Genomic DNA, 26424 nt, shown 5'->3' with positions numbered 1-26424 from the left:
CAACAACAACAACCACAAGACAACTTAGATTAAGGCCATCAGTCTAACTCCGTACTCCAACAAACAAACATGGCCAAACCAAAACACGTTTTCGAAATCACCAAAATAAAGTCATAAAAGCAATGTAACAGTTATCATAGGAACTGTGACCGAATTTTCACAATAAACGACATAAACAACATGTACCATCACACCCAGCAGGACTTCACCCAACTGTGTGCTTAAAGGCGACACGGGTACGATTATCTGAACCGGTCCTGAGCCTCCCCTAGGTTGACTCAGCCTCAAATGAGTACCTGGGGCTGCGTGTTAACATGACCACTGGGGAGACAAAGGCGGTCGGGCGTGGTGTTGTCCACCCACTCCCTTGTGTGCCGTGCCGCGCCGGCCTTTATAGGTTCTCGCTAACAGCACATTGCCCCTACACCGTAGGGGCAATATACTGTAGGGCCTACAGTATGTTAAGGCTATACGGGGGATCTTTGTTTTTAAATCCTTTATATTAAGTTCGCTTGCTTGCGTGCTTGCGTGCTTGCTTGCTTACGACCGTGCAAATCTTTCGGTCGTTTTTTAACCCACTTCCCGTGATCCAATGGGGCTGACATTTTGCACACAGAATCGTTGTGCGAGACAATTAATGTTCGTGAAAATTTTTTTCCAAAATTTTACACTGTTTAGGGAAAACAAATTAAATATTTAATTACCAATTGCTTAATACTGGCAGACAATCATCTGACCCATAGGTGGCAGCCATCTCAAGCCAGAGGACGAGAGGACTCTAGCCGCCACGCATATAAAGGATTTATAGTGAAAAACTTTGTTTTTACGGGTTATACTTATTTATGTATGCGTACACGTCCGTGCGATCACTGGGTTCGAGTCGCTGCCATGGTGTATCCCGCATCTCCGATTGTGCACGTTTTGGCTACGCACGGAAGTTCAACAACCATATGGACAAATAATCTCTGAAGTATAGAGCCATTTTCATCAACGTTTGCTTTTTTTGCGAGACATTTTCTGTTGCAAGACCGTGGTAATGATGCATTCTGTACCTGTGTTGCATTTGTGCTAATACTGGACACAACGTCATAATTTAATGGCTTTCATAAACGCAGCTGTTGAGTAAACCCCGGTGTTTTTTTTTTATTTTAATTTACCGAGTTGGCTAATACTGGCTCAGCGACACTGAGCCTGGGTTCGAATCCGGATTTCAACCACCTGTGATTAAGTCTGACGTCGAGACCCATGGAGATTTACATCGGGAAGCGTATAGACGCATACATACGGGGGGCTATCAATGTGCCAGATCTCGTCGTATATCTCAGAAGCTAAGCAAGAGGATTGAGTCTGATTTTTGTTTTACCCGGTAAGGCCCACTGAGCTATGTAGCTCATTTTCAAAAGCGACCTGGCCGCAAATGATAACCTAACGAAGTGGCTTATCGCGTAGCAATTCATCACAGCCAAATACTCTTAAACGCGTGACGTTGATTCTAAATGTGGAGGGGAAACACCCGGAGGAATTCGGAGAAAAAAATCCACACGACCGCGGAGAGAGACACTGCAAACTCCAAATACACAGCAGGCGTCAGGGTCGGGATCGAACCCACGACCTCCTGTATACCAGGCGAGTAAGTTAACATCTCGCCACTGGTGTTGGAGGGTTGGGCCGAAAATCAATCGATTATATCATTATTGATTCGACCTGTGCAAAGTTTACAGTGTAACGCGTCACGGGTTCCCATCCCCCACACACACGACGACAAACTCCCATGAACGGAATTGGACAAACAACACCAAAGGTAGCAATACCCTCATGGACCATGAATGAGGCTTGATAATCAATTGGGCTATCGTAGGTAAATACATTGCCTTATTGTTTCTATCGAGAGGTGCAGTGGTGGCGTCGTCTGAATTGGAGTTGATTTGATGTTTTGCACGGGTGATCCCGGCTATTCTACACGGGAGATCCGTGGTGTGCGTGAGCGCAACGGCAGCAACAACAATAAACAACAACACCAACAACAACAACAACAGCTCTCCATGAAACATTGCACCGCGCTATGAACCCGCTTCCATGAGTGTTACACTCCCGGCCACGGCTAACATCAGTGGCGAGTGATTTCCGAAGCGGCTATTGGTCTCCACGCCCCACGTCACTCACCATCATTGACGAGCGTGGTGAAGTATGGTCGAACAACCCCCCCCCCCACCCACCCCTTTCCCCTCCACGACCGACAACAACAACAACAACAACGCCGTCGCTGCGTGGAATTGGCTTTCAGCCGTCAGTAGCTTGACCGTCTTGAACTTAGCCTCTCTCGTTCAAAAATGGCAATTCAAGTATTGTCACACGCCGGGGGTGAATATTCGTTCCATTTCAATTTGCACTTTCAACATTCTCTCCGTGTGATTCAACGTGACTTTTGAAGGTCGACCTTGCGCAAGCGGCAACGCTGTGTGTGTCACGCGTCGCGAAGGGGTCGTCCACATTTCATCTCCTGGTTAAATAAACGACACCACCACGACTACTGAAAGCCCCCCGCTGCGCATTTCTTGCCTTTATCATTACTTCGGCTCTCACGAGGAGGATCCTTTGTCATGCTGCGTGGCTCTGTGGTTCAAGCGCGGCGTTGCCTCTTTAAGTGGACGCTCTCCGATCCGCCCGATCGATATTCCTTTATCGCGTTTCACAAACGACACGTGAGGACCTCTGACCAAATAACGCGGAAAGCGCCCTCGTACTCGTCAGCTCTCGGAAGCCAAGCTTGGTTTGAGCCCCTACGGACATTCGTCCGATTTGCACGGATGGCTACGTACGGTGCGAAAGAAGTTTAACGTAACATACGTACATAGGTTGGACCAACACCACCGACCGTGCACAAAGCAGGCTGCTATATACAGCGTGGGCCAAAAGCCAGAAAACAGAGGCACTGTCGCAGTGGCCAAATGGCCCTCTCCTGAGCTGCATGCCGCTATTTAATGTCGCCACATGTGACTCTATCGAACGGGCGTAACGTAGAATGCAACTATCACAGTAGGAGCAAAGAGTAATTAATATTTTCCGTGCTGTGCCGACATCTGTCAATATATATACACTTAAATATACACACTAGGCTCTCTGCAGACCTCAAGGGGAATGTTTTGCCTATTGGTCTGTTTCAAGTTGGCCACACCTGCCAAAGGGTTATTTTATTTATTTGAACATTACAGCCGTGTTACTCTCGGAAACATTCATCAATAATTGTTCTGTTGTGTCAATGCAGTCAGTGGTTCTTAGTCGATGGTAATAGATAAAATAATAACTTAAAGAATAAACAATAAAACATATTTTGATGCCAGTCTTAAAATAAATGAAATAATCGGATGTGTCCTGACTTTTGGGTCACTCTGTTTTTAAACATTTATTGCGGTTCTACAAAGCCGGGCATCAGAGGATAGGGCATCAACAATCCATTGTTGTGCTGTACTTATATGGGCCCTGAATCATCCCCGCGTCTATGCTCTACGTCATTCCGCTACCCGCACTGACCGGCGTGGTGAAGTATGGTAATGGTAACCTCACGACCCGCACAGCGCGAGGAAGCTCTCATCTAGCAGTGGATTGGCAAATAATCGTACACGCGTACATCGTCATCATCATCACCATCATCAGTGAGCTTTCTCCGGGCGCTCCCGTTTCCTCTCACACTTTAACACTCATGAATTGGCCGATAACACCTTCATACGTAGGGGACCGCAGAACGTGGCTCCTGCTGCTGCTGCCTTGCTGCTCGTCCGTGGCTCGTCCTCACTCCCTTACGAGTCGTCCCCCTCCCTCTCTCTCTCTTCACGAGAGTGAGCGAGTACCGTGCGGCGAGTTACAAGCGGAAACTAATCCACTGCTGGATGAGTGACTCCCCGAGCCCGGTCGGGGAGTCATTTGCGATGTGACAATCCCGCGCAGCGCCCGCCAAGCCCGAGCGCGTTCACCCGCTCGTTAGCCGCCGTTGTTGTTACTGCTGTTGCTGCTGCTGCAAGAGGTTCACGGTTCGAATCTAGCGGCCGCCCTGGTTTAATACCTGCGGAGCGCAATAGCCACTGTCGATGCTGCGATAAATAACACGCGCCGCTCGCTTCACGGTTCACGTTAAAGACCTCCTGGCGCCATTCAAATTTGTCAAATTTCCAAAATGACTCAATTGGGAGTATGCTCATAGCAGCAGCAACCCCCACCCCACCCACGCCCGGCCGCCTTTGTCTTCCCGAGTGGCGATGTTTACACACCGCGCCATTTGAGGCTAAGTCGACCTAGGGGAGAGAGGCCCAAGGTCGGTACAGATAACCCGTCAGTGGCGTTGGCCGTGAGCGGGAATCGAACTCGGGTCGCCGGGGTTCGTAGCGCAGGTGCGCTAACCGCTACACCACCGCTCCCCCACTGCGAAGACAAAGATCCCCCGTATAGCCTTTAACAGACTGTTGGGGCAAGTGCTGTTAGCGAACACCGACGAAGGCCGGCACGGCACACGAGGGGGTGGGTGGCCAGCACCACGCCCGGCCGCCTTTGTCTCCCCAGTGGCGTTGTTTACACACCGCTACCAGGTACTCATTTGAGACCGAGTCGACCTAGGGGAGGACCGGGGCCGGTTCAGAGAATGATCGTCGACGATATTGTTCTGGCGAGCGGAAATCGAGCACGGGTTCTACGATAAAAATTGATTGGAATAAAAAAAATACAACGGCGCTCAGCCAATCAAAGACAGGGGGGCGTGCCACCTGACCGTCACGTGACCATCTCGATCCACGAATTAACCGTTGGCATTGATTACTGGCTATTGATTCTACATGTTATTGATTAAATAATGGTGATTAAATCGTAACATTTAATCAACGTTATTGATTAACGTTGATTAAATGTTATTCTACATGTTCTAGACTACATCTTGTTGATTCAACATGTGATTGATTCTACGTGTTATTGATTACACACGTTATTGATTCGACATGTTGTTGATTCCATATTGTTGATTCTATACTCTCGTTCTAGATTTGAAGCTTTCGTGACTGCAATGATTCATATTCTTAGGTTTTTTCGGTAAAGTCACGTAGGTAAAAAATTATAATAAAAGTAAAATAAAAATTACCTTTACAGCAGCCGCACCTTAATAACTCTTGGAACCTCCCAGTTCAACCAGTCTACACAACAAAGGCTCATTCCTAGCAGCGACTTCAGCCGCACTAACCTCACAATAATAATATCCAGGGGCCTGGCTTGGCTCCTCCCACCCTCAACCAGTATATATACAAGGACGGTTTTCTTGGAATTTCTCTTACTCGATACAGCTGTCGTGCTGTGACGGTTCCACCTGAAGACGGAAGCTTGTGTTGCCTCCGAAACGTCGTGATTTTTATTTTATTTTTATTTTACTTTTACTAATTTTATTTTTTACCTACGTGACTTTACCAAAAAAAAACTAAGAATATGAATATCTATACTCTCGTTCCGTACCGAAGAGATGCCCCCTTTCGACGACATAACGCCATGTATGGGCAAGATACACGCCCACCTCCACGTGTCCACTTTTATTTCAAATGTCACCTTTGATGGCATTACAGCAAAACAAACACAGACCAGAGATTGTAAATGTCGTCGCTTTGCTCTCCACGTTCTGTTCACGTGACAACCCTCACTAATTGCCTGTGTCGCGTGGTGGCCGGTTTAACGACACATTTATATATTTACGCGATATAACCCCAAAAACAAAACAAAAGGCCTCTTCTTGGTTCTTTCGGTAAAGTCACGTAGAAGGGAGATAATAAAATAATAAAAATCACGACGTTTCGGCCACAACGCAAGCAGCCGTCCTCAGGTGAAGAACAGGTCTGTCGGAAAGACAGCCTCTATTGTGAATTCTATTGTTCGCCAAACAGAGTGAGAAGGTGAGGCGGGGGTGGGTGGGGGCAGGTGGGGGTGTGGGCGGGGCGAAGCGGAGACAATGGGTCAGGTGGTGGTGGGTGGGGGGGACACGGAAAGATGAAAGGCAACCACGGCTCCCGCGTGGGATGAAAGACCCCGGATGTGGCCACAGGTAAGGCTGCGCCATTGGCCGAGCGGCGTCACGTGGGCGGCGTCCTTTGAAGTTGTGAGTCGGGGTTGGTGATAAAAGGTGAGACGCATGCCGACAGGGCCATCTTGTCTCCATTGTTCTCTTCGTACGGTAGTCATCGCCTTCGCTCGTAGCAAAGCGATTGCGGGCACGAGAGGTAACATCTTCTTGGTTCTTTCGGTAAAGTCACGTAGAAGGGAAGTAATAAAATAATAAAAATAAAACATGATAAAATAATTCTCACGACGTTTCGGCCACAGCTGTCGCCTCGACAGACCTGGTTTCACCTGAGGACGGCTGCTTGCGTTGTGGCCGTAACGTCGTGAGAATTATTTTTTTATGTTTTATTTTTATTATTTTATTACTTCCCTTCTACGTGACTTTACCGAAAGAACCAAGAAGATGAATCCCTGCAGTCACGAAAGCTTTAAATCGAAAGAGAGGTAACAGTTTGGTCGTGTGGGGGGTGTATGGGCAGTCGGCCCTGCTGTTTAGTGGACGAGTTGGTGCCTGAAATAGGAGCGTCGGCGAGGCCGTATAACGGCGTGGTGGTGTGTCCGGTTGCTGTGCAAGTCGTGGTACCTGTGTGTGTGTGTACTGTGAAAGTCGTAATGTGTGTGTGTATGTACTGTGCAAGTCGTGGTGTGTGTGTGTACTGTGCAAGTCGTGGTGTGTGTGTGTACTGTACAAGTCGTGGTGTGTGTGTGTACTGTGCAAGTCGTGGTACCTGTGTGTGTGTGTACTGTACAAGTCGTGGTGTGTGTGTGTACTGTGCAAGTCGTGGTATGTGTGTGTGTGTACTGTGCAAGTCGTGGTGTGTGTGTGTGTACTGTGCAAGTCGTGGTGTGTGTGTGTACTGTGCAAGTCGTGGTGTGTGTGTGTGTACTGTGCAAGTCGTGGTATGTGTGTGTGTGTACTGTGCAAGTCGTGGTATGTGTGTGTGTGTACTGTGCAAGTCGTGGTGTGTGTGTGTGTACTGTGCAAGTCGTGGTGTGTGTGTGTGTACTGTGCAAGTCGTGGTGTGTGTGTGTGTGTGTACTGTGCAAGTCGTGGTATGTGTGTGTGTGTACTGTGCAAGTCGTGGTGTGTGTACTGTGCAAGTCGTGGTGTGTGTGTGTGTACTGTGCAAGTCGTGGTGTGTGTGTGTACTGTGCAAGTCGTGGTATGTGTGTGTGTGTACTGTGCAAGTCGTGGTGTGTGTGTGTGTACTGTGCAAGTCGTGGTGTGTGTGTGTGTACTGTGCAAGTCGTGGTGTGTGTGTGTGTACTGTGCAAGTCGTGGTGTGTGTGTGTGTACTGTGCAAGTCGTGGTGTGTGTGTGTGTACTGTGCAAGTCGTGGTGTGTGTGTGTGTGTACTGTGCAAGTCGTGGTGTGTGTGTGTGTGTACTGTGCAAGTCGTGGTGTGTGTGTGTGTACTGTGCAAGTCGTGGTGTGTGTGTGTGTACTGTGCAAGTCGTGGTATGTGTGTGTGTGTGTACTGTGCAAGTCGTGGTGTGTGTGTGTGTACTGTGCAAGTCGTGGTGTGTGTGTGTGTGTGTACTGTGCAAGTCGTGGTATGTGTGTGTGTGTACTGTGCAAGTCGTGGTATGTGTGTGTGTGTACTGTGCAAGTCGTGGTGTGTGTGTGTGTACTGTGCAAGTCGTGGTGTGTGTGTGTGTGTGTACTGTGCAAGTCGTGGTGTGTGTGTGTGTACTGTGCAAGTCGTGGTGTGTGTGTGTGTACTGTGCAAGTCGTGGAGTGTGTATTGCGCACTGTGCAAGTCGTGAGTGTGAGAGGGGGAACGGCGCAGTACAACGCTCTGAGTTGGCGCATTGGCGTGCGTGGTGTCGCCCCCGGGGAGGTGTGCGCAGCGGAGTGGGAGGGAGGAGCGAGCGAGCGAGGATCGACGCGGGGACGGGCGATAACGAACCCCGCGCTTGTTGCGCCGAGTGTTCGCGTTGTTTGCCGAGTGTTCGCACCGAGCCTCTTTGTGTGGGCTGATGGTCGCTGCGTCTCGCGCTGCGTGTTGGTGGTGTTGGTCACGCGTTTGGCGCGCCGAGTCTGTGCATCATCTGCCGTCGTGCATTGGGTAAATCGGAATTTACCACGGTCGAGTCGGACGTGAAGCCCCCGATATAATGACGTTAGAAGCGGCACGATTCCCCGTGCACTCAAGAGAGAGAGAGAGGGGGTGGGGGCATCAGTGGGAGGGCCAAGCAACGATAAGGTAATTTGCTCGGAACGTCCCGTATGCGAGGGAGATTAATGGCTGGTCAGACGCTCAAGCGCCGCAGCAGCAGCAGCAGTCAAACATCCATTTGAACAGGCGGGAAGCCGACTTTGTGGAGGCACTACCCGCAACCGCCCGATCGCATTGGGGCCACATCACGCACTGCCTCGGCCGATGCTTCGGCGCGTGCGACGTTGAACAGGCGGAAGCGCCGTTGAGTGCGCGCCGCTGCCAAGCCCGGTGAGGACGACCTCTGCCGTTACGCCGAGGACGTGCGCTCGCTAACGCAGAGCGTGCACCCGGGGTACGACGCCGAGATCATTGACGATCTGGCCTCCCGAGAAGGTCAAGCAGTGCTTGACCAGCACGGTGTGGGTCGCAGCCAGATGCGAACTGCACGAGGCTCACATTTGACACCCTTGTAGAGCGAGCATGCGCGTGTGTGTGTGTGCGAGAGATTGTTATGCGAGCGCGCGCAGGTCCGAGATTCGGGACTGGAGCGGGCCATCGAAAACATCCTTCCGGAGGAGGAAGAGGAGGAGCCCACCAGGGCCATGAGGAGGAGGCCAAGGGAGACCCCAGGATGGGTGACGGGCTTGGAGACCAGGATCGGAGCATGTTGGGCAGAGGTCGTGGGCAGTATGACCCAATTGCACAGGACTGTGACTAAGCTGCAGTTCGCAGTGGGAGGGAGTCCATCCGAGGTGGGAGGACTGCACTCCATGATGGGTGGTGGGGGGGGGCTCGCCGGGCAAGTGTCTGAATTGGAGACGGAGCTTGAACAGATGCGCATTGGGAGGGGAAGGGGGCATAGACGCAGAACTACCGCACCCCCCCCCCCCCCCCCGCGGATTCTACCTGTGCGACCAACCGGGGAGTCTCGTACCAGAATGTACACAGATCACCCACGCGAGGCAAGTGTCGGATTTAAACGCCAACGCCCCCTAGACAATGGACCATCTCGGGGTGCATTTGACGTGGTCCCGACACAAATGGACGAAAATAATGGCGAGTGAGTGCCCACACCCGCACAGCTGCCTGCAGCGCCACCCGAGGACGCGGCGACTGCAGGCGACTGGCTGCGGCAGTCGGTGGCAGGAATGTCGACAACGATGTCCCTAGTGGAAGGGCAGGTGAACGGGGTGAGCACCCCGATCCTGCTTGACACCGCAGCGATGGCCTCGCTCGTGAGCTTTGAGTAATGCCAAACAATGGCAGAGATAAGGTCGTTCCTGGGACTGGTCACCTATTATCGTCGGTTTGTGAAGGGATTCGGTGAGATTGCACACCCGCTAACCCAACTTGCATCTGCCCCTCAATTGGCTCAATAGTGTATTGGACGTTGGCGCAAAAATATTACCGGGTCAGCCGCGATGAGTCGGTCTGGGAAAAAGCACAGATGATCGGTCGGGGGAGATGAAAGGCAACTGGATGTGGCCACAGGTAGATGCATAATTGGTCGCGCAATAAAACATGATGCCAGGTTCTTGAAGTTGGAAATTAAAGGCGAGACCTGTGAAGGAGGGGGCCGTCTTGCCTCGGTGCTTTGCGGTTGGCATCTTGCGAGAGTCCTCTCTTCGCCGCTCGCAGCATCCGTGCCAGTGATTGCAGGTACGAGCAAGGGACGCTTGGTCGGCTGGGTGTGTAGGCAGCCGTTACAGGAGGCTTTGTCTTGCTCTACTCGGGTCGCACCGACTAGACTGCTTCCAAGGGTTTGTGCTAAATAAAGGTGCGAGCAAGGCTATGGCGTGTCGTGTCTGGTTTCTGTGCAAGGCGTGGAGTGTTTGCGGATAGTCGGGAGAGGCTGGCGCGGCTTAATTTTTAGAGTGGCGACTCACGTGGGGATGGGCGATAACGAGCAGCGTTTGTCTCGTGCCGAGTGTTGGTGTTTGCCGTGCATTTGAGCCGTTGTTGCGGGTCTCGCCTTGCGTATTGGTTTTATTGGTCACGTGTGTCACGCCGATTCCATCTGCCATCGCGCATTGGGTGAATCTTCATTGGTGTGTGCACCGCCGGGGAATCAACCCCACGGCCCAGTCTGATATGGTGCCCCGCACAGACAAATATCCCCCGTATAGCCTTAAGAGACTGTCGGGGAAAGTGCTCTAAGCGAGCACACACTGACACACCAACTGCACTACCAACCCGCCCCGTCGTGGCCCACAGTCAATGCTGCTGATCCGTGAATACAAAAACGCCAAACGGACACACTGAGACAACCTTGCCAGACTCATAATGGTGGATGAAGCCCCCCCACCCCCTCACCCAGCTTTCGCTATCCCTTGAGGTCTTGCGACGTACCTAAGCAATCCATCCTTTCCAGCGCACGGTCTGATTTCATGGTGCCATCCTCCACGTGCCGAGGTGCGGTCATCCTCTGGAGTGAGCTCCCGTCTTTCCTTTGGCTGCCGCTCCATTGTTAGTCTCGACCAACCGGCTACCATCGCTTCTATCGATGCCTGTCAAATATCCTTCCTGGTTATACGATCACTCTTTGCTGAACACTCGGAACGATGTCTCTGACATTACTATAATGAGCCAAAAATGTCTGTGTGTAACGTGCGTGACGTCACTCCACATGCCGCACCCCCCCCTCATTAATATTCATGAGCAGGTGGATTTTCATGCACGCAAAGGTAGAGCGGAAATATTTTTTTCGCAAATTCGCTTCAAGTTTGACGTTCATTGAAAGTGAATCTAATAAATAATTCTACGCAGCAACAAAGTGGATTTGGTGTCTTTATTTCTTCAGCACTCGAGACATAAGGTAAGTCTAATTTATGATTCTACATTATGGTAAAATAGACATTTATCGGTGATTTTTCAGATATCGTATCGAATTCCAATTTATTTCAACCCCAGCGACCGAAAGCAGAAGAAAATAAAGTATCAGAACAGTGAATTTGAACAAATTGAAGATCAGTTATATAGTTTTGTGCAAGAATCACTGCCATTAATACAGTGCTACAGTGATATGCAGTGAAGGGTTTGATGACGTACTTTCGTGTAAGATTCGCTGCCATTAAATTTACACAAGATACAATTATACTCTGCTCAATTTCTTCGTAAATATTACAGCTTCCGTCCTAGGACGGGCAAACAAGCAAGTTGAGTATGTTATCTTAAAAGTATATACAATCTTTATGAACGTATATTAAAGACAAAGATCTCCTGTTTATCCTACAACTGTTGGGATAAGTGCTGTTTGCGAGCACCTATGAAGGCCGGAACGGTACACGAGGGGTGGGATAGCCAGCACCACGCCCGACCGTCTTTGTCTCCCCAGTGGCGATGTTTACACACCGCACTAGGTACTCATTTGTGGCTGAGTCGACCGAGGGGAGGCCCAGGACCGGTTCAGATAATCGTCACTGGTGTTGGCCGTGTGCGGGAATCGAACCCGGGTCGCCGGGTTCTTAGCGCAGCGCGCTAACCGCTACTACACTACCGCTCCCCACACACGGCAGATGGGTATGAACGCCTGCGTGTGCAGAAGTCGCCTGGATCTGTTGTTTTTATGCAAGCACGGATAGGCAACGACATTCAATCCAACTGTTTACACCAACTCTGCAGCTCACGGCCTGCGTTGGCGGGCAGAGAAATGTTCAGATTCTTAGGAGCCAAATACTGGACCCCGTTTACAGACTCACGGCGCCGTCTCGCTCATGGATGGAGGAGAATATACATGTTGACGGATTCAGCGGGACTGCGGCATACTTTTATATGTATATAGGAATAATTTAGCATATTGATATAGTAGAGCTCCCAACCCCCCGCCACAGCCGCCAACCCCTTAAGGAATATTCCATGCACGTCATATACACCAATGAACGTGTCCCCTCTTACGTTCGTAAATGAACCTATATGCCACCTCCATAGGTAAGCAATGTCTAAGCAGGATTCTCTATAGCGCTGTCAGATATATCCTATATGTTCACCGACCCGCATTGACCAGCGTGGTGAAGTATGGTCAAACAATGCCAATGATCAAACACTAAGCGTATGAAGGCTTTCATCTACCAGTGGATTCACGGAGTTGTGAATTGTATTTTTTTTCGGTTAAATATCGACATTTAGATTTCTTCTGCGTCCGATAGCAATGCATGTGGTTAAGCAGTTGTGTGGTGCTTGGAGTTCGACTCCCGACCACGGCTAGCAGCAGCAGTGGCGAGTGACGTATCAGGCAGTTTCGCATTACCTTGTTCACCAACCCGCACTGACTAGCGTGGCGAGGCATGGTCACGCAATTCCTACATGACCGACAGAGCATGGGGAGGCCTTCATCCAGCAGTGGATTGACGAAGGGGCCATTTACTCCGACATTTGAACATGCAGCAATGCGTGTGCGTCAGATATAAGTAGGCGTCCAATGCAGATCACCTAAACGATGCGAGATTCGTTAACTTCCTGATACACACAAAAAAACAGTTCATATTCCGTCACCGTTACGTATTCCAGTTTGCTCAAACGCAGTCATTTGTACAATAATGATTATGTTAGCTTGTAATGCGCGGCCAGAGAGTAATCGCTCGCTCTCGTACAGAGAGAGAGAGGCTCAGCGGTGAGAGGACGGGAAGGCAGCAGCAGGAGCCAGGCAGTGAGTCGGCGCCAACAATTTCCCCAGCTCTGCGGTCCTCTATATATCGAGGCGTTGTCGGCCATTGAATGAACGCGTGTCGTTCCGCGCATAATAATAAACCCCTGTTTTTGGGGTAAAATTGCATCTCTAGGAAAACTACGGATATCGATTCAAATCCCCTACTGCGTCAAATCTGGTGGCTGTTTGAGCCCCTGGCTTCTAATGCTCTTGCCGAAAATTAGCCGCTCGGCTGGCTACTGGAACAGTGTCCCGGTCAACATGAGAATCATTGACAAGATTAACAACAACATTGAAATGTAATGTTTTTTTCTTTCCCTGAATAGATGTTGTTGTTGTGTTTTACTGGCGCGTTATTAAATGTGTACGCAGATCGTTCGCTGCGTGAGTGATAAGGTTTGGCTCTCCGGTTGCCCGGGTAAAAGTGGGGGAACATCTTGGTCCAATCCTGGCCAGCTGGCGAACAACCTAATAAATAAATAAATACGCATCTGCCTTACACACGCGCGCGCACGCATGCACGTGTAATTGTAGACACGTGTAATTGTAGACACGTGTGATTGTAGACACGTGTAATTGTAAAGACGCTAACGGTGTATGGGGAGGCAATGGGAGCAGCGTGGTTAGCGCACTGCGATAAGAAGCAGCTTTGACGCTGGGACGAATCCCAGTCACGGCTAACGTCAGTGGCGAGTAGTGCTAAAATACACTCCTGCCACCCCCCCCCCTCCCCCTCCCATACTTTATTCACCAACACAACACTGACCAAGCATGGTGAAGTATGGTCAAACAAACATCCCTCCACCCCCCCCCCCCCCAAGACGGTTACAACGCGGGCACGCCTCATCTAGCAGTGGATTGCTAAAAGGCTGTGAATTCAAATGACGACGCGGATGGGCGATGTAGGGTGAGTCAGAGAGAGAGAGTCGCCCGTACATGCGACGATTGTCACTGAAGTTATCCCTCGATATTTCCCGGAAAGCTGCTGTGGTTATCTGGCTTGTCGGGATTATCGGCATTAGGAATTACCACCGACGTACAAGGTGGCGTCTATCCGTAAACAATCCTATATTATTGTACCCTATATTCCTGTCGCTCTATGAATAGATGTCTATATACACACACACACACACTGGGACATATCAGGGTAAATTATGATCAAGTTATTCTCGGACCGTGATTTCCGGCAGAAATTAAACACTGGCTGGTGATGGTTATAGAGGCTTACGTGCCAAAAGGCGTGGAACTTTAACCACGCGCAGATAGCAAACATTATCTTCGCTAGGGGCAATACATTATTCGGCAATCGGGTGCACGGGTCTAATGGTCCGTGGCAATGCCCGTTTAACCAAGAGCCACCTCTTTGTACGCAATTTACACTTCAGTAATTTGTAGCTATATATTTGAGTCATGTTTTATTTATGATTCGCTCACCCTTTTCTCTGTGTTGCACTCCTATATCGTTTTGTGTTTGTATTGCTCTTGTAACTCGCTCATCCGCCCTTACTGGACATCTGTGAAAAGAGATGTGTAGCTCATGGGATATTTCTCCTCTAGTCTAAATCGTGATTCTGAGTCTGCATAAAACCCGTGAGCACTTCTTGCCGTGAACGTGTTTGGTTTAAAGTCAGTTCGTCCGCATCTCGAGTAAATCGTGATAACGATAATATAAAGCAGAAATTGGTTTAAATTATTTCACAGGCATACAGATAATAACGTAATAAAATGTATTAAATCATATAATTATTAATAGATATAGGTATATGCAGAGCACCCATACTCAGTGTATCTATTAACGTAATGTTATTTATGAAATAATAGTATTTCTTCCAAATATGGCATACCCTATGCATGCGAGCGTACACGAGTTATCACTGCAGTGCACGTATCCATTTACACTATTCACATTCACACACGTGTATACATGCACACACACATACATGTTTACACTAAGACACATGCACAGACATTGCATGTACTTGAATACACGTGTACACATACATGTTTACACTATGACACATACACAGACATTTCATGTACTTTCAACAACACGTGTACACATACATGTTTACACTAAGACACATATACAGACATTGTATGTACTTGAATACACGTGTGGGTGTACATGTTTACACAAAGACACATACACAGACATTGCATGTACTTTCAACAACACGTGTACACACACATGGTTACACTAAGACACATACACAAACATTGCATGTACTTGAATACACGTGTGCACGCACATGTTTGCACATCAACACTCAAACAAGACAAAGATCCCTCGTATATAATTTAACAGACTGTTGGGGCCAGCGCTGTTAGCCGGCACCTATTAATTCGGCCGGTACGATACACGAGGGGGTGGGTGGCCAACACCACGCCCGGCCGCCTTTGTCTCGAACCCAGCCCAGTGCACACTGAAGTCCACGCAAGGCGTGTCTTCGTGATTTGCACCCCAGTGTTATTCGACATGGTGCCCGACGTTTCGATGATGGAGGCCGGCAGATGTAATGCATTAGCGTGCATACTACGAACGCTACATCTCTGCCCTACGTCAATCACCAACAGCGGCAGCAGCCGGCAACGCTCCTGCGTATAATCGAGGGAGACACACGTGAGCGGAACGTCGAACAACACGCCGTGCAAACCCCCCCTTCCCCCCCCCAAAAAAAAAAAAGAATCGCCTCCCAGAGCTCTTAGGGCTAAGTGTAGTCGCGCCAACGATCGGACAATGGCACAGAGACTGAACGAGCCGCTATAGATTTTACAGCGCAACAGATGACCCACGTGCGTCAGTAGCGGTAGCAGGAGGACCTCCTATGACCGCACGGGCAATTCAGAGGCTTGCGCGCCGAGCGCACCGCGAGAGCGCGCGCCGGGTCCCTGTGGATGCGATAGGAGCCGCGGGTCGCCGTGGCGAGAGCGAGCAGGAGACGCGACGGGCGACTGATTCACGCGCGCGCGCCCTCAACCCCCAGAGCCCGCGGCCTCCGTGATCACGCGCGTTCGTCACGAACGCGCGCGCGCTCGTGATAACGCAGCGCGTATGTTGATGTACGTACGTTGCGATGCCGTCTGTGCGTACGCGTGGGGGAGCGGTGTCGTAGCGGTTCGCGTGCTGCGCTACGAAGCCCGGCAACCCCGAGTTCGATTCCCATTCATGACCAGCCTCAATTGAGTACCTGGTGGAGTGTATGGACATTGCCACGAGGAAGACAAAGGCGGCCGGGCGTGGTACTGGCCACCGACACACTCGCTCACAGTACTTGCCCCAACAGTCTGCTCAAGGCTACAAGGAGGATAATTGTCTTATCATCGAACGCACGAATGAATGTCTTAGCGTAGCAAGCATGTGTGTGATGTATCCGTGCATATGCCCGTGATATAGATAGATGCGCGTGCGTAAACGTGCAGTATCCACGTGTTCGTGTGTGTTTTTTTAATAACGCACGTCATGTAAATCTACGCGACGTATCCGGCTATGTCTCCAGTGTTCTTCGTAAAAGTACCAATGATGTAATGTATTGTTATCCAGACGGGTTTATTCACGACCCCTTCCTTGCTGTACTGCCTGGTTTCCTAGCACGACAGCGAGCTTTGGAGCATCGCCACAAATATATCGCCACGCGTTCGCTGAGTCACGCACACACTGTCCATTCTATTGCTGAGTCACGGATGTCGTCCTAGGCTCTCTAGACTGGAGAGTGTTCTTCTTGCTGAGTCACGGGTAGAGCCGAGAGCCTTACCATTGCTGAGTCACGGATAATTTCTTGAGTATTTCGATTTCTGAGTCACGGATAGAGTCTAGAGTATTAAAAAAATCACTGAGTCATTAAGTGTCACGATTACGCTGTCGTGCATAGAGTCTAGAACGTTGCTATACTCGCGTTGCATGTATTTTTTTTTTAATGTCGCCGATTTGCGCCGCTTTGCGATAATGCGGTGAACCTTTAGCGAGCCATTATATTTTCCCAGCGATGTGATCGCACGCATCACGACACATCACAATCATGTAGGCGGCCCTTTTGGTCGAGTGAGTGACGGGTGTAAGTTGTTACACAAGCTAGATTCGAAGCTTTCGTGACTGCAAGAATTACTCTTTGGTTCATTTGGTAAAGTCACGTTGAAAATGAAATCAAATAGTAATTTGACCAATATCATCCATAATACGCGATCTAACCCAAAACAACCTCGATGATGGATAAAACAACTAAACCAACTCATTTTAGAATCGGGTCCCTAACAATTCACGCGAGCGGGCGTTGGGTTTAATTGATTAGGTTTCACTCACTCTGCCACTCTGGCCCCTCTGCGTGCTGTGAAGAAGGGGCATTACCCGAAACGTCACCTATTGTCTACTTTGTTTTAATTATGAATTTGAAGTCCACTGCGTAATTAACCAATGTGTTGAGTGTGTGTTGTTGTCGTCAATGTGAATGAGCGTCTTCAACTTGACGTGAGGACAAAGGGACCGGGCGTGTTTAGCAATCATCGGGCGCGTGCGGCGCGTAACGGGGAAGTAGTTTTTGTCGTTGCTATTGTTCTTATTGTTATTATTGTTTGTGCTTCTACACCAATGCCAATACAGCTGCAGCATCCCCAATTAACCAAACTCAGCGAGAGTGTGACGCTGAAGTCAATGAACAGCAGCCGAAGCCCCGTGACGCTTGGCTTACATATTGTTCTAAAACACCAATTCGATGTAAGTAAACGTTTCCAAAGAAATTGCGCACACGTAGGGGGGATGTAATTGTGTATATTAAATTGTGATCAACGCATGTCCGTGTGCGCTGAAGCACAATTGTATAATTACAAAGCAATGTATTATGCGAGCTATCATTATTGTTATTGATAGTTAGTTCTTCGTTAGACCGCGGAAGTAACGAGCGAATATTTACAACATACAGCTGACATCATAGTCAATAAAGGTCCACGCGTGTCATTACGACGACGATGATGACGATCAGAACTGTATTCGCCTTATGGAGTACGATCAGCGCCAGTCATTAAACATTCAAATATATTCCCAAACAGCTCAAGCATTGGTGTAGACGCACGTGGAAAGTGGTTGGGCTCGTATTCAAGGAGTACACTCACTGCATGTGCACACATCTTGTACACGAACAGCATTGGCACGCACCCCTAACGCTGCACGTATCTGCGGCACGTGTTGCCGCGCTTGTACGTGCGTCTGGGGAGTGGCGGCCCACCGCGCTACGAACCGTGCCACCCAAGTTCGATTCCCGCTCGCACGATCAAACACCAGTGACGATTATCTCCCCTAGGTCGACTCAGTGAGAGAGACAAAGGCGGCCTGGCGCGGTGCTGGCACACCCACCGCCTCGCGTGCGGCATGCATCGTAGGCGCTGCTCGCGAACGGCACTCGCCCCAAAAGTCTGTTCAGGCTCTACGGATGATCTTTGTCTTGTGTGTGTGCGCGTGTGTGAACAGCCTTTAAGTAGCGACTCTGTACAAACAATCTTTCGCGCGCGGCGTGTGAACGCGGACATAAATACCCATTAAAACTTGGCGAGCGCGTTACGATGGGGGACAGATTTTGCCCCAGCGGTCTACGCTAAACGTGAACAATGCGACCATTGTCGCTCTCGGCGGTGTTGTTGTCGTCATTGTTGTTGTTGTTGTTGTTGTCGTCCTTGTCCTTGTTGTGGTGCTCATAATCATTGATGACGCGCGCTTGTGTCGCCCAAGGCCCCGAGTTATGGATGCGCGCGTCGGGAAATTTGATTGGCAGCGGCATCGCGGGAGGTGGCGCTCCTGATGATGATGATGGTGGCGGCGGCGGCGGTGATGGGATGTTAAGGTGGGGAGGAGCAGGACCGATGTTGTGGGGGCAGGGCGGGGTATAGGAGGATTTGATTGACAGCGTCTCCACGACAACCAGCCCGAAATGGCACCGCGAGCCAATGGAGAGACGCGCGTTAAAGCGTTTAAGGGGCAGCGTCGTACGGAAACAACGACGCTGTTTGGGGAGAGCGAGAGAGGGGGAGAGAGTGTGTGTGTGGAGGAGACGGGAAAGAGCGAGCGAGCGATAGAGAGAGCGAGGGAGGGAGAGCGCGCGAGGGTGGGAGGGAGAGAGGAAGAGATACGGGCCTCTGATATGAGATGAGATGCCAGCGTAAAAGTTTGCGCATTTTGCGTGCAATCGGCGAGCTCACTGCCCTCGCGGGAGGAGCCATTATCATCATCATTATCGCACGCCTCCCTGTGACGCATTGTCGCCGTTATAGGGGACGGTGCCGAGAACGGCTGTTGGTCAGCGTCGGCCGCCGCGCGCGCGCTCGACTCTCTGTTAGCATCGGCACCATCAACACCACCATCAGCACCATCAGCACCATCAACACCACCATCAACACCATCAGCAGCAGCGGCGGCGGCCACGTCCGCTCTGCATCCTCCATCATCGTCGGGAGCAACAGCAGCAGCCAGGCTTGAGCTTTGGGGGAAGTCATCCCGGCAATAGCGTGCATGTCCTACTAACACGACCACCACCAAAGTCGCCACCACCAACAACACCAACAACAAACGACGACAAGAACAACAACGATTACGCACACCAACAAGAAATCGACGCCCAATGTTCGCGCTACCGACGCTGAGCTTTAGCCCCCAGCAGGTTGCCAGCGTGTGCGAGACTCTGGAAGAAAGCGGCGACATCGAGCGCCTGGGCCGCTTCCTCTGGTCCCTGCCCGTGGCCCCCGGCGCCTGGGAGGCCCTCAACCGCCAGGAGGCCGTCCTGCGAGCCAGAGCCGTGGTCGCGTTCCACGCGGGCAACTACCGCGACCTGTACGCCATCCTAGAGGGGCACAAATTCTCCAAGGCGTCGCACGCCAAGCTGCAGGCCATGTGGCTCGAGGCGCACTACCTCGAGGCCGAGAGGCTCCGTGGCCGCCCGCTGGGGCCCGTGGACAAATACCGGGTGCGCAAGAAGTTCCCGTTGCCGCGCACGATCTGGGACGGCGAGCAGAAGACGCACTGCTTCAAGGAGCGGACGCGCAGCCTGCTGCGGGAGTGGTACCTGCAGGACCCGTACCCGAACCCGGCCAAGAAGCGGGAGCTGGCCCAGGCCACGGGACTCACCCCGACGCAGGTCGGCAACTGGTTCAAGAATCGGCGGCAGAGGGATCGTGCGGCGGCGGCCAAGAACAGGTGCGAGTGCCTGGGGTCCACGGGGGGGGTCTTTGTGCGTGTCCGTGTGTCGGTGCTTTCGCCGCGCAGCGAGTGTTGTGGTTACACGACTCTTGATAAGCGTGCGCCACGTAAACGTCGTGGGCCAACGTTGTGGGCGAACGTTGGGGCAACGTTGTGGGTGAACGTTGGGGCAACGTTGTAGGTGAACGTTGGGGCAACGTTGTGGGTGAACGTTGGGCCAACGTTGTGGGTGAACGTTGGGCCAACGTTGTGTGCGAACGATGGGGCAACGTTGTGGGTGAACGTTGGGCCAACGTTGTGGGTGAACGTTGGGGCAACGTTGTGAGCGAACGTTGGGGCAACGTTGTAGGCCAACGTTAGGGGACCGACGTTGTTTTCGCGCGGCCAGGTATTGTTTGCGACGAGCGCGCGCCGGGTAAATGTTGTGGGCTAACGTTGGAAGCAACGTTGTGGCACCAACGTTGGGATAACGTTGTGGCAGCAACGTTCGGGTACCCGACGTTGTCGGGCCAATGTTGGTCCAACGGTTCGAATGACATGCCCAATGTTGTCGCGACGCTGGGCATGTTTACTGGATTAGTGGCATTTTACAACAACAACAACAACAACAACAAAATGCGCGTGGCCGTATTTTTTTGCACCAGTGTTGAATCGCAACGCGCGCGTTATCGTGATTATTAATTGTGTTTTTTTTTACATACGCGCACGAAGTTTCCAGTGTTATTACTTTTTGTTTTTTGTTTAACCAGCTGAGAAAAACTCGCGATCAGACGGGCGGCGAGCGGGCATGAGTCTCGGAGCGAATCGCGGTGTCAAACCCCCCCCCCTCCAAAAAAAACCGTTGCTCCCGTGGTGGCCACGTTGCGCGCTTGGGTACGAGGTGACGGGTGCACGAGTCGGGGTGACGGAGTTGCTGAATTCGGGATCCAAACTCACCCCACCCCCCCACAGCACGCGAAAGTCACGAGCAACTTTGACTCGATCGTCGATTGCGCGACGCCGATTCGTGTGTGGACCACGCGCGCGCCGTCGATTTATTTTGTTTGGGTTCAACTACGGCGAGGCAATTTATTCGGGGGCTACTTCACCATCGCATGTATTAAGTCGCAACGCGTTGTTTCAAGAGACAGCTATCGTGCTGTGACGGTTTCACCTGTAGACGGAGGCTTGTGTTGCCTCCGAAACGTCGTGATTTTTATTTTATTTTTTATTTTACTTTTATAAATTTTTATTTTTTACCTACGTGACCTAAGAATATGAATCCTTGCAGTCACGAAAGCTTCAAATCTAGAATCGCAACGCGTTGTTCACTGCGTGTTCTCTACCTACCTGGTCGCATGGCCGTTTGCGCGCGTGCACGAGACAACTCGTTGCGCGCACGTGACACGTGCGTTCTGTCTCGACACAATTCGGCGTAGGTGCGACACACGTCCGTTGTATACGGTGTGTACCGTGTGCACAGCACAAGTTTGCATGTACATACCGGGTTCGGACCGTCACTTGTATGTTTCCTATATGGACATTCGTGTTACAACTACGCGGAATGTTATTACATGCGCGTATCATAATGATTGCATATGCGTGTCTTGACATTTTATGTAAATATATATAAATATAATACTGTGTATACTGTCTATTGTGTGTGTATACTATTTAGAAATATATATATATGTACTAAGAGTATTGTGCGTGTACACATGTGGACAGTTGATCCATATATAGTAACAGCTTCTATTACGTTTATATATATATAATTAATTGTATGTACAATAAAATACAAAGACTCCCCGTGTAGCCTCAACAGACTATTGGGGCAAGGGCTGTTAGCGAGCACCACGCCCGGCCGCCTTTGTCTTTCCAGTGGCGACGTTTACACAACATGCCAGGTACTCGTTTAAGGCCGAGCTGACCTAGGGGAGGCCCAGGACCGTCTCACATAGTCGTCAACAATGTTGATAGTGAGCGGCAAATCGAACTCGGCTTGCCGGGTTTATCGCGCAGTGCACGAACCGCTCCTCCAAAATTGTATCCCTATATACACAATTGTATATATATATATATTTCCACGATGTACAGAATTGTGTATACACATATCCCTATATATACACACAATAGTAGCTATGCACATTAAACTATCATCGTTTCATACAATGATACGATTTTACATCCAGCACACTCGCAATAATTGTAATTTACAGCCCAAAGTCAATCCACTGATGGGTGATTGCTTCCCCACGTCGCGCCCGCTTTATGGAGGCCGTTTGACCATACTTCACCACGCTGGGCAGGGGGGGGGGTCGTGAAGATTCGGTGGGGGGCACACATAGCCGGTGACTCGAAGTATTGTCTGGCCGCGTCAGTCGTTGCAGTGGCGCTAACCACTGCGCCACCGCTCCTCGTGCCATGTTTAGAAACTCAGCGCGTGCACTTTACGAAGTCGGGCTAAGTGTAACGTCTACACGACCGCGCTAGTTACGCATTTAACATTGACATACTTTATATATATATACCTACACTACTTGTATATATGTGTATATATGATATATGTTACATATATGTACACGTACACGATAGTGTTTGAACACACGTGTTCACGCCGTGACGCAAACTAACTCGCATGCCGAGAGCATGTTCACAGTGTATGTATTTATATACACGTGGCATACATTAACCACGCAAACATTGCGCGCATAAATATATAGTATGATTCATTATGTAGATGCATACACACACGCGCAGTTGTGCGCATACACGGGTGACTTTAACGCAGGCTGACACCACGCGTTAGTTAAACGTGCCGCTTACAACTCATTGCGTTGTGTGCGCACGTGCACATTGTAGGGTCCCTTGCGTCTGAGTGGGAGTCAAACTCAGGGGGGCCGCGGCTTCGAGTAGCAGCTGCCCGCTGTAGAACATCACCCGATTGTTAATCCACTGCTGGATGAGGCGTACACGCATCACGCCGTGATGGTGTTGGCGGTTAAGTGGACATACTTTACCTTGCTGGTCAGTGCCTGAAGCAATGTGTGTGTGTTTTACTATAATACAACAGTGGATATTGTTGTGTGTGTGTATATGTGGATATGCACATGGTCGACTCAGCCTTAAATGAGTACCTGGTGCGGTGTGTAAAACATAATCAGCACTGGGGAGACAAAGGCGGCCGGGTGCGGTGCTGGCCACTCACCACCCTCGTGTGTGGCGACCTTCATAGGCATAGGCGCCGCTCGCCAACAGCACTTGCCCCAACAACCTGCCCAGGATATGAAAAGGGATCTTTGTCTTTGGATGTATACAAACTTATAACGGGGGTGCGTAATAGACGTTTCGGCCAATGGTCCTAATGTCCGGACATGGGCTTCACCCACTTCCTAATATCGGCGTTATCGTCACAACCTTTCAAAACACGCGTAGCGGCATCACGAGTTCATGGAATGTCTGAAATATAAACCAAATTTGACTCGGCCTCATTCTAAACGACCAGACGCAAACGTTAATAGGCGTAGGTCTATAAAATAAATAAAAACATGCATTAACATTTTGGTAAAAATTTTTTTAGTGGGGAGTGGAAATTATCTCCTTTCGATTAAATTTGTAATTTCATTTTGGGGTTCGTTATATTAAAAGGAAAACACAAACGGACACTTAAATTTCGATTTAAAGCTTTCGTGACTGCAGGGATTCATATTCTTGGTTCTTTCGGTAAAGTCACGTAGAAGGGAAATAATAAAATAATAGAAATAACACATTAATTAAATAAAAACTAAAATAAAAATAAAACGGACACTTGCTTTCTTACGACTACAATACAAAAAAATTAAGAATATAATTTGCACAAATACTATTGCGTCGAAATGTCTTGCGTTGAATCACCTCTAGAACGCTTCCAATTCACGTCGGTGAGTGGTTTACTTCGCAAAGTCGCATATATAGCACCCGTGCATCAGACATGAGCGATGGTGTTTGCACACGCGTGGCCTGGCTGATTCTAACATTAATGCTGATAAATACTGTAGTTCAATGTATTTTCATAAAATTTTATCACGTAATTCATGAGTATATACTGTAAATACACGTGCTTTGTTTATGGCCAAGATACATTTTAATACGCGCACTTATATTATTTGCGTGTTTACTGTATATATGTATATGGCGCACACTTATATATCAAGAGTGGGTAATTAGAGAAAAAATTGTAGAAATGTTCTAAAAGCGGCCTAGCATATTATATTTAGGGATATTTATCGCACGGCCTATGATTTTAACTCGACTTTAAATAAATAAATCCCAAAATTGTCCAAATCAGATTCTCTAATATATTTGGGACTATTAACGTTTGGATCTGGAGATTTTTGTACGGGTGCTGCCAAATTGATCGATATGAAGATTTTTTTTATCAAATCGAGAAAAAATAAACAAAGATACGGAACTTTTCTTCAACATTGCACGAATTCGATTGCGATGAATTTTCTGAAAATAAAATCTGATTATTTTCTTCCATAGTTCAATTCCTTGCGTGTGACGCTAAAGCCGATGCTAGTTAAATACGTCTCAGACCACAAACAGCTGTGTATATTAATGATACAAAAATAAAGTAAAACAAAATACCCCGTTTAGCCTCAACAGACTGTTGGGACAAGTGCTGTTAGCGAGTAGCTCCTTTGAAGGCCGGCATGGCACACGAGGGTGTTTGTGACCAGCACCACGCCCAACCGTCTTTGTCTCCCCCGTGGCGATATGTTTACATACCGCACCAGGTACTCATGAGGTTGAGTCGACCTAGAGGAGGACCAGGACTGGTTCAGATGTTCGTCACTGGTGTTGGCCGTGAGCGGGAATCGAACTCGGGTAGCCAGGTTCGTAGCGCGATGCTGTGCCACCGTTCCGCCATTAATATTAAATATACAAACACACACGTACTTTTGTACAAAAACTCAACTCACACCTCAGCAATTCAGTGGCTTTATAATAAAAAAATATATATACATAATCGGTGACGTTTCGGGCTATGGCCCTTGATCATAGCACAAACACAGCGAGGCCAGTGAGAGATGGAAGAGTTGATAAGGGTTGGGATGCACAGTTGCGTATCTCCAAATTTGAATCTCGTCCCATCTCGGAAGCCAAGCAGGTGCTGCGCCTGGACAGCGCTTGGGGTTGTGGCGACCACCGCTCCACAGCAGAGCAAGCAGCAGGCGCCCGAGGCTGCAGGGCCCACGGCGAGACTTGGGATTGTTGTTGTTTCGCCCTTTCGAGAATCGCGCATTCACCAAGCCGCGCTGACAAGCGGTGTGAAGTATGGGTTAGATACACACACACACACGTGCGCGCGTGTCTACACACGCACGCGCCTCCGCGGTCTGTTCACAGAGCGTATGAATTATATAATACTTACTCATAATACTTTCATTTTATATAGCGTCATTTATGCTAATAACATCCCATGACGCTCTACGTTCATTATTTATGAGGATCAAACCCCATTTACGGCCATTACCAAGCAAATGGAAACACCTCCTACGAAGCAAAATCAGGAAAATATATATTGTTAAAGAAATTAAAGAAAAACAAAACGCGCGAACAATACACGTTATGACAGCTTAGAAGTGAATCAGTTTTCAGTTTTCATTTATTTGGTATAGCCCTGTGAGCCATTCGGCTCTTGAATCCATGAGGTCCTACATACACATCCCAGACCACGATCTCAACTTCTCAACCAAGCCACAAAAGCTTCACAGGAGATAGCAAAGATTCCCCGCATAGCCTGAACAGACTGTTGGGGCAAGGGCTGTGAGCGAGTAGCACCGATGAAGGTCGGCACTGTGACACACGATGGGGTGGTTGGGCCAGCACCACGCCCGGCCGCCTTTGTCTCCCTCGTGGCGATGTTTACACATTGCGCCAGGAAATTGTTTGAGGCCGCGTCGACTTAGGGGAGGCCCAGGAACGAGCTCGGGTCGCCGGGCTTGTACCCCAGCGCACTAACCACAACAATACCGTACCCCGTATGAATTATATACACACACACACCCGTGGCCTCTTTACACACTATCTCAATGTTAAATGCATGCGGTATCAAAATTTCATGCAAAGATCATCACGTAGCCGTACGCGCTGCAGGCAGAACTGTTTGTTATTAGCGAAGGGCATCTGTGAAGGCCGGGGAATGGCTAGCGGGGAAAGGGTGCTATGGACGTCACCACACCCGGGCCGTCTTTGTCTTTCCACATGCGGACGACTTCGCGCCGAAGCCAGGTGCTCGTTTGAAGGCCGAGTCGACCTAGGGGAGGCTCAGAAATCGGGTCAGGTATCACTCGCCGCCGATGTTAACTGTGGCCCTCGAGTCGCGTTCGTAG

The 26424-nt window shown here is 49.6% G+C and overlaps 1 protein-coding gene across 1 annotated transcript in view; it reads left to right on the top strand.

Moving 5' to 3' along the window:
• Positions 1 to 19000: 19000 nt before the first annotated feature.
• The window catches only part of LOC133352584 (homeobox protein SIX6-like), a 28791-nt gene continuing 21367 nt past the window's right edge, over positions 19001 to 26424 (top strand). Inside the window, exon 1 of the mRNA XM_061568321.1 lies at positions 19001 to 20065. Within this exon, the coding sequence (XP_061424305.1) occupies positions 19494 to 20065 (572 nt within the window). The 5' untranslated portion in view covers positions 19001 to 19493. The remainder of the gene's footprint in view (positions 20066 to 26424) is intronic.

Source organism: Lethenteron reissneri, chromosome 41 (assembly GCF_015708825.2).
Source record: "Lethenteron reissneri isolate LAM-NWPU_2019-01 chromosome 41, ASM1570882v1, whole genome shotgun sequence".
NCBI classification, from domain to species: Eukaryota; Metazoa; Chordata; class Hyperoartia; order Petromyzontiformes; family Petromyzontidae; genus Lethenteron; species Lethenteron reissneri.
This window is presented reverse-complemented; position numbering and strand designations above follow the sequence as displayed.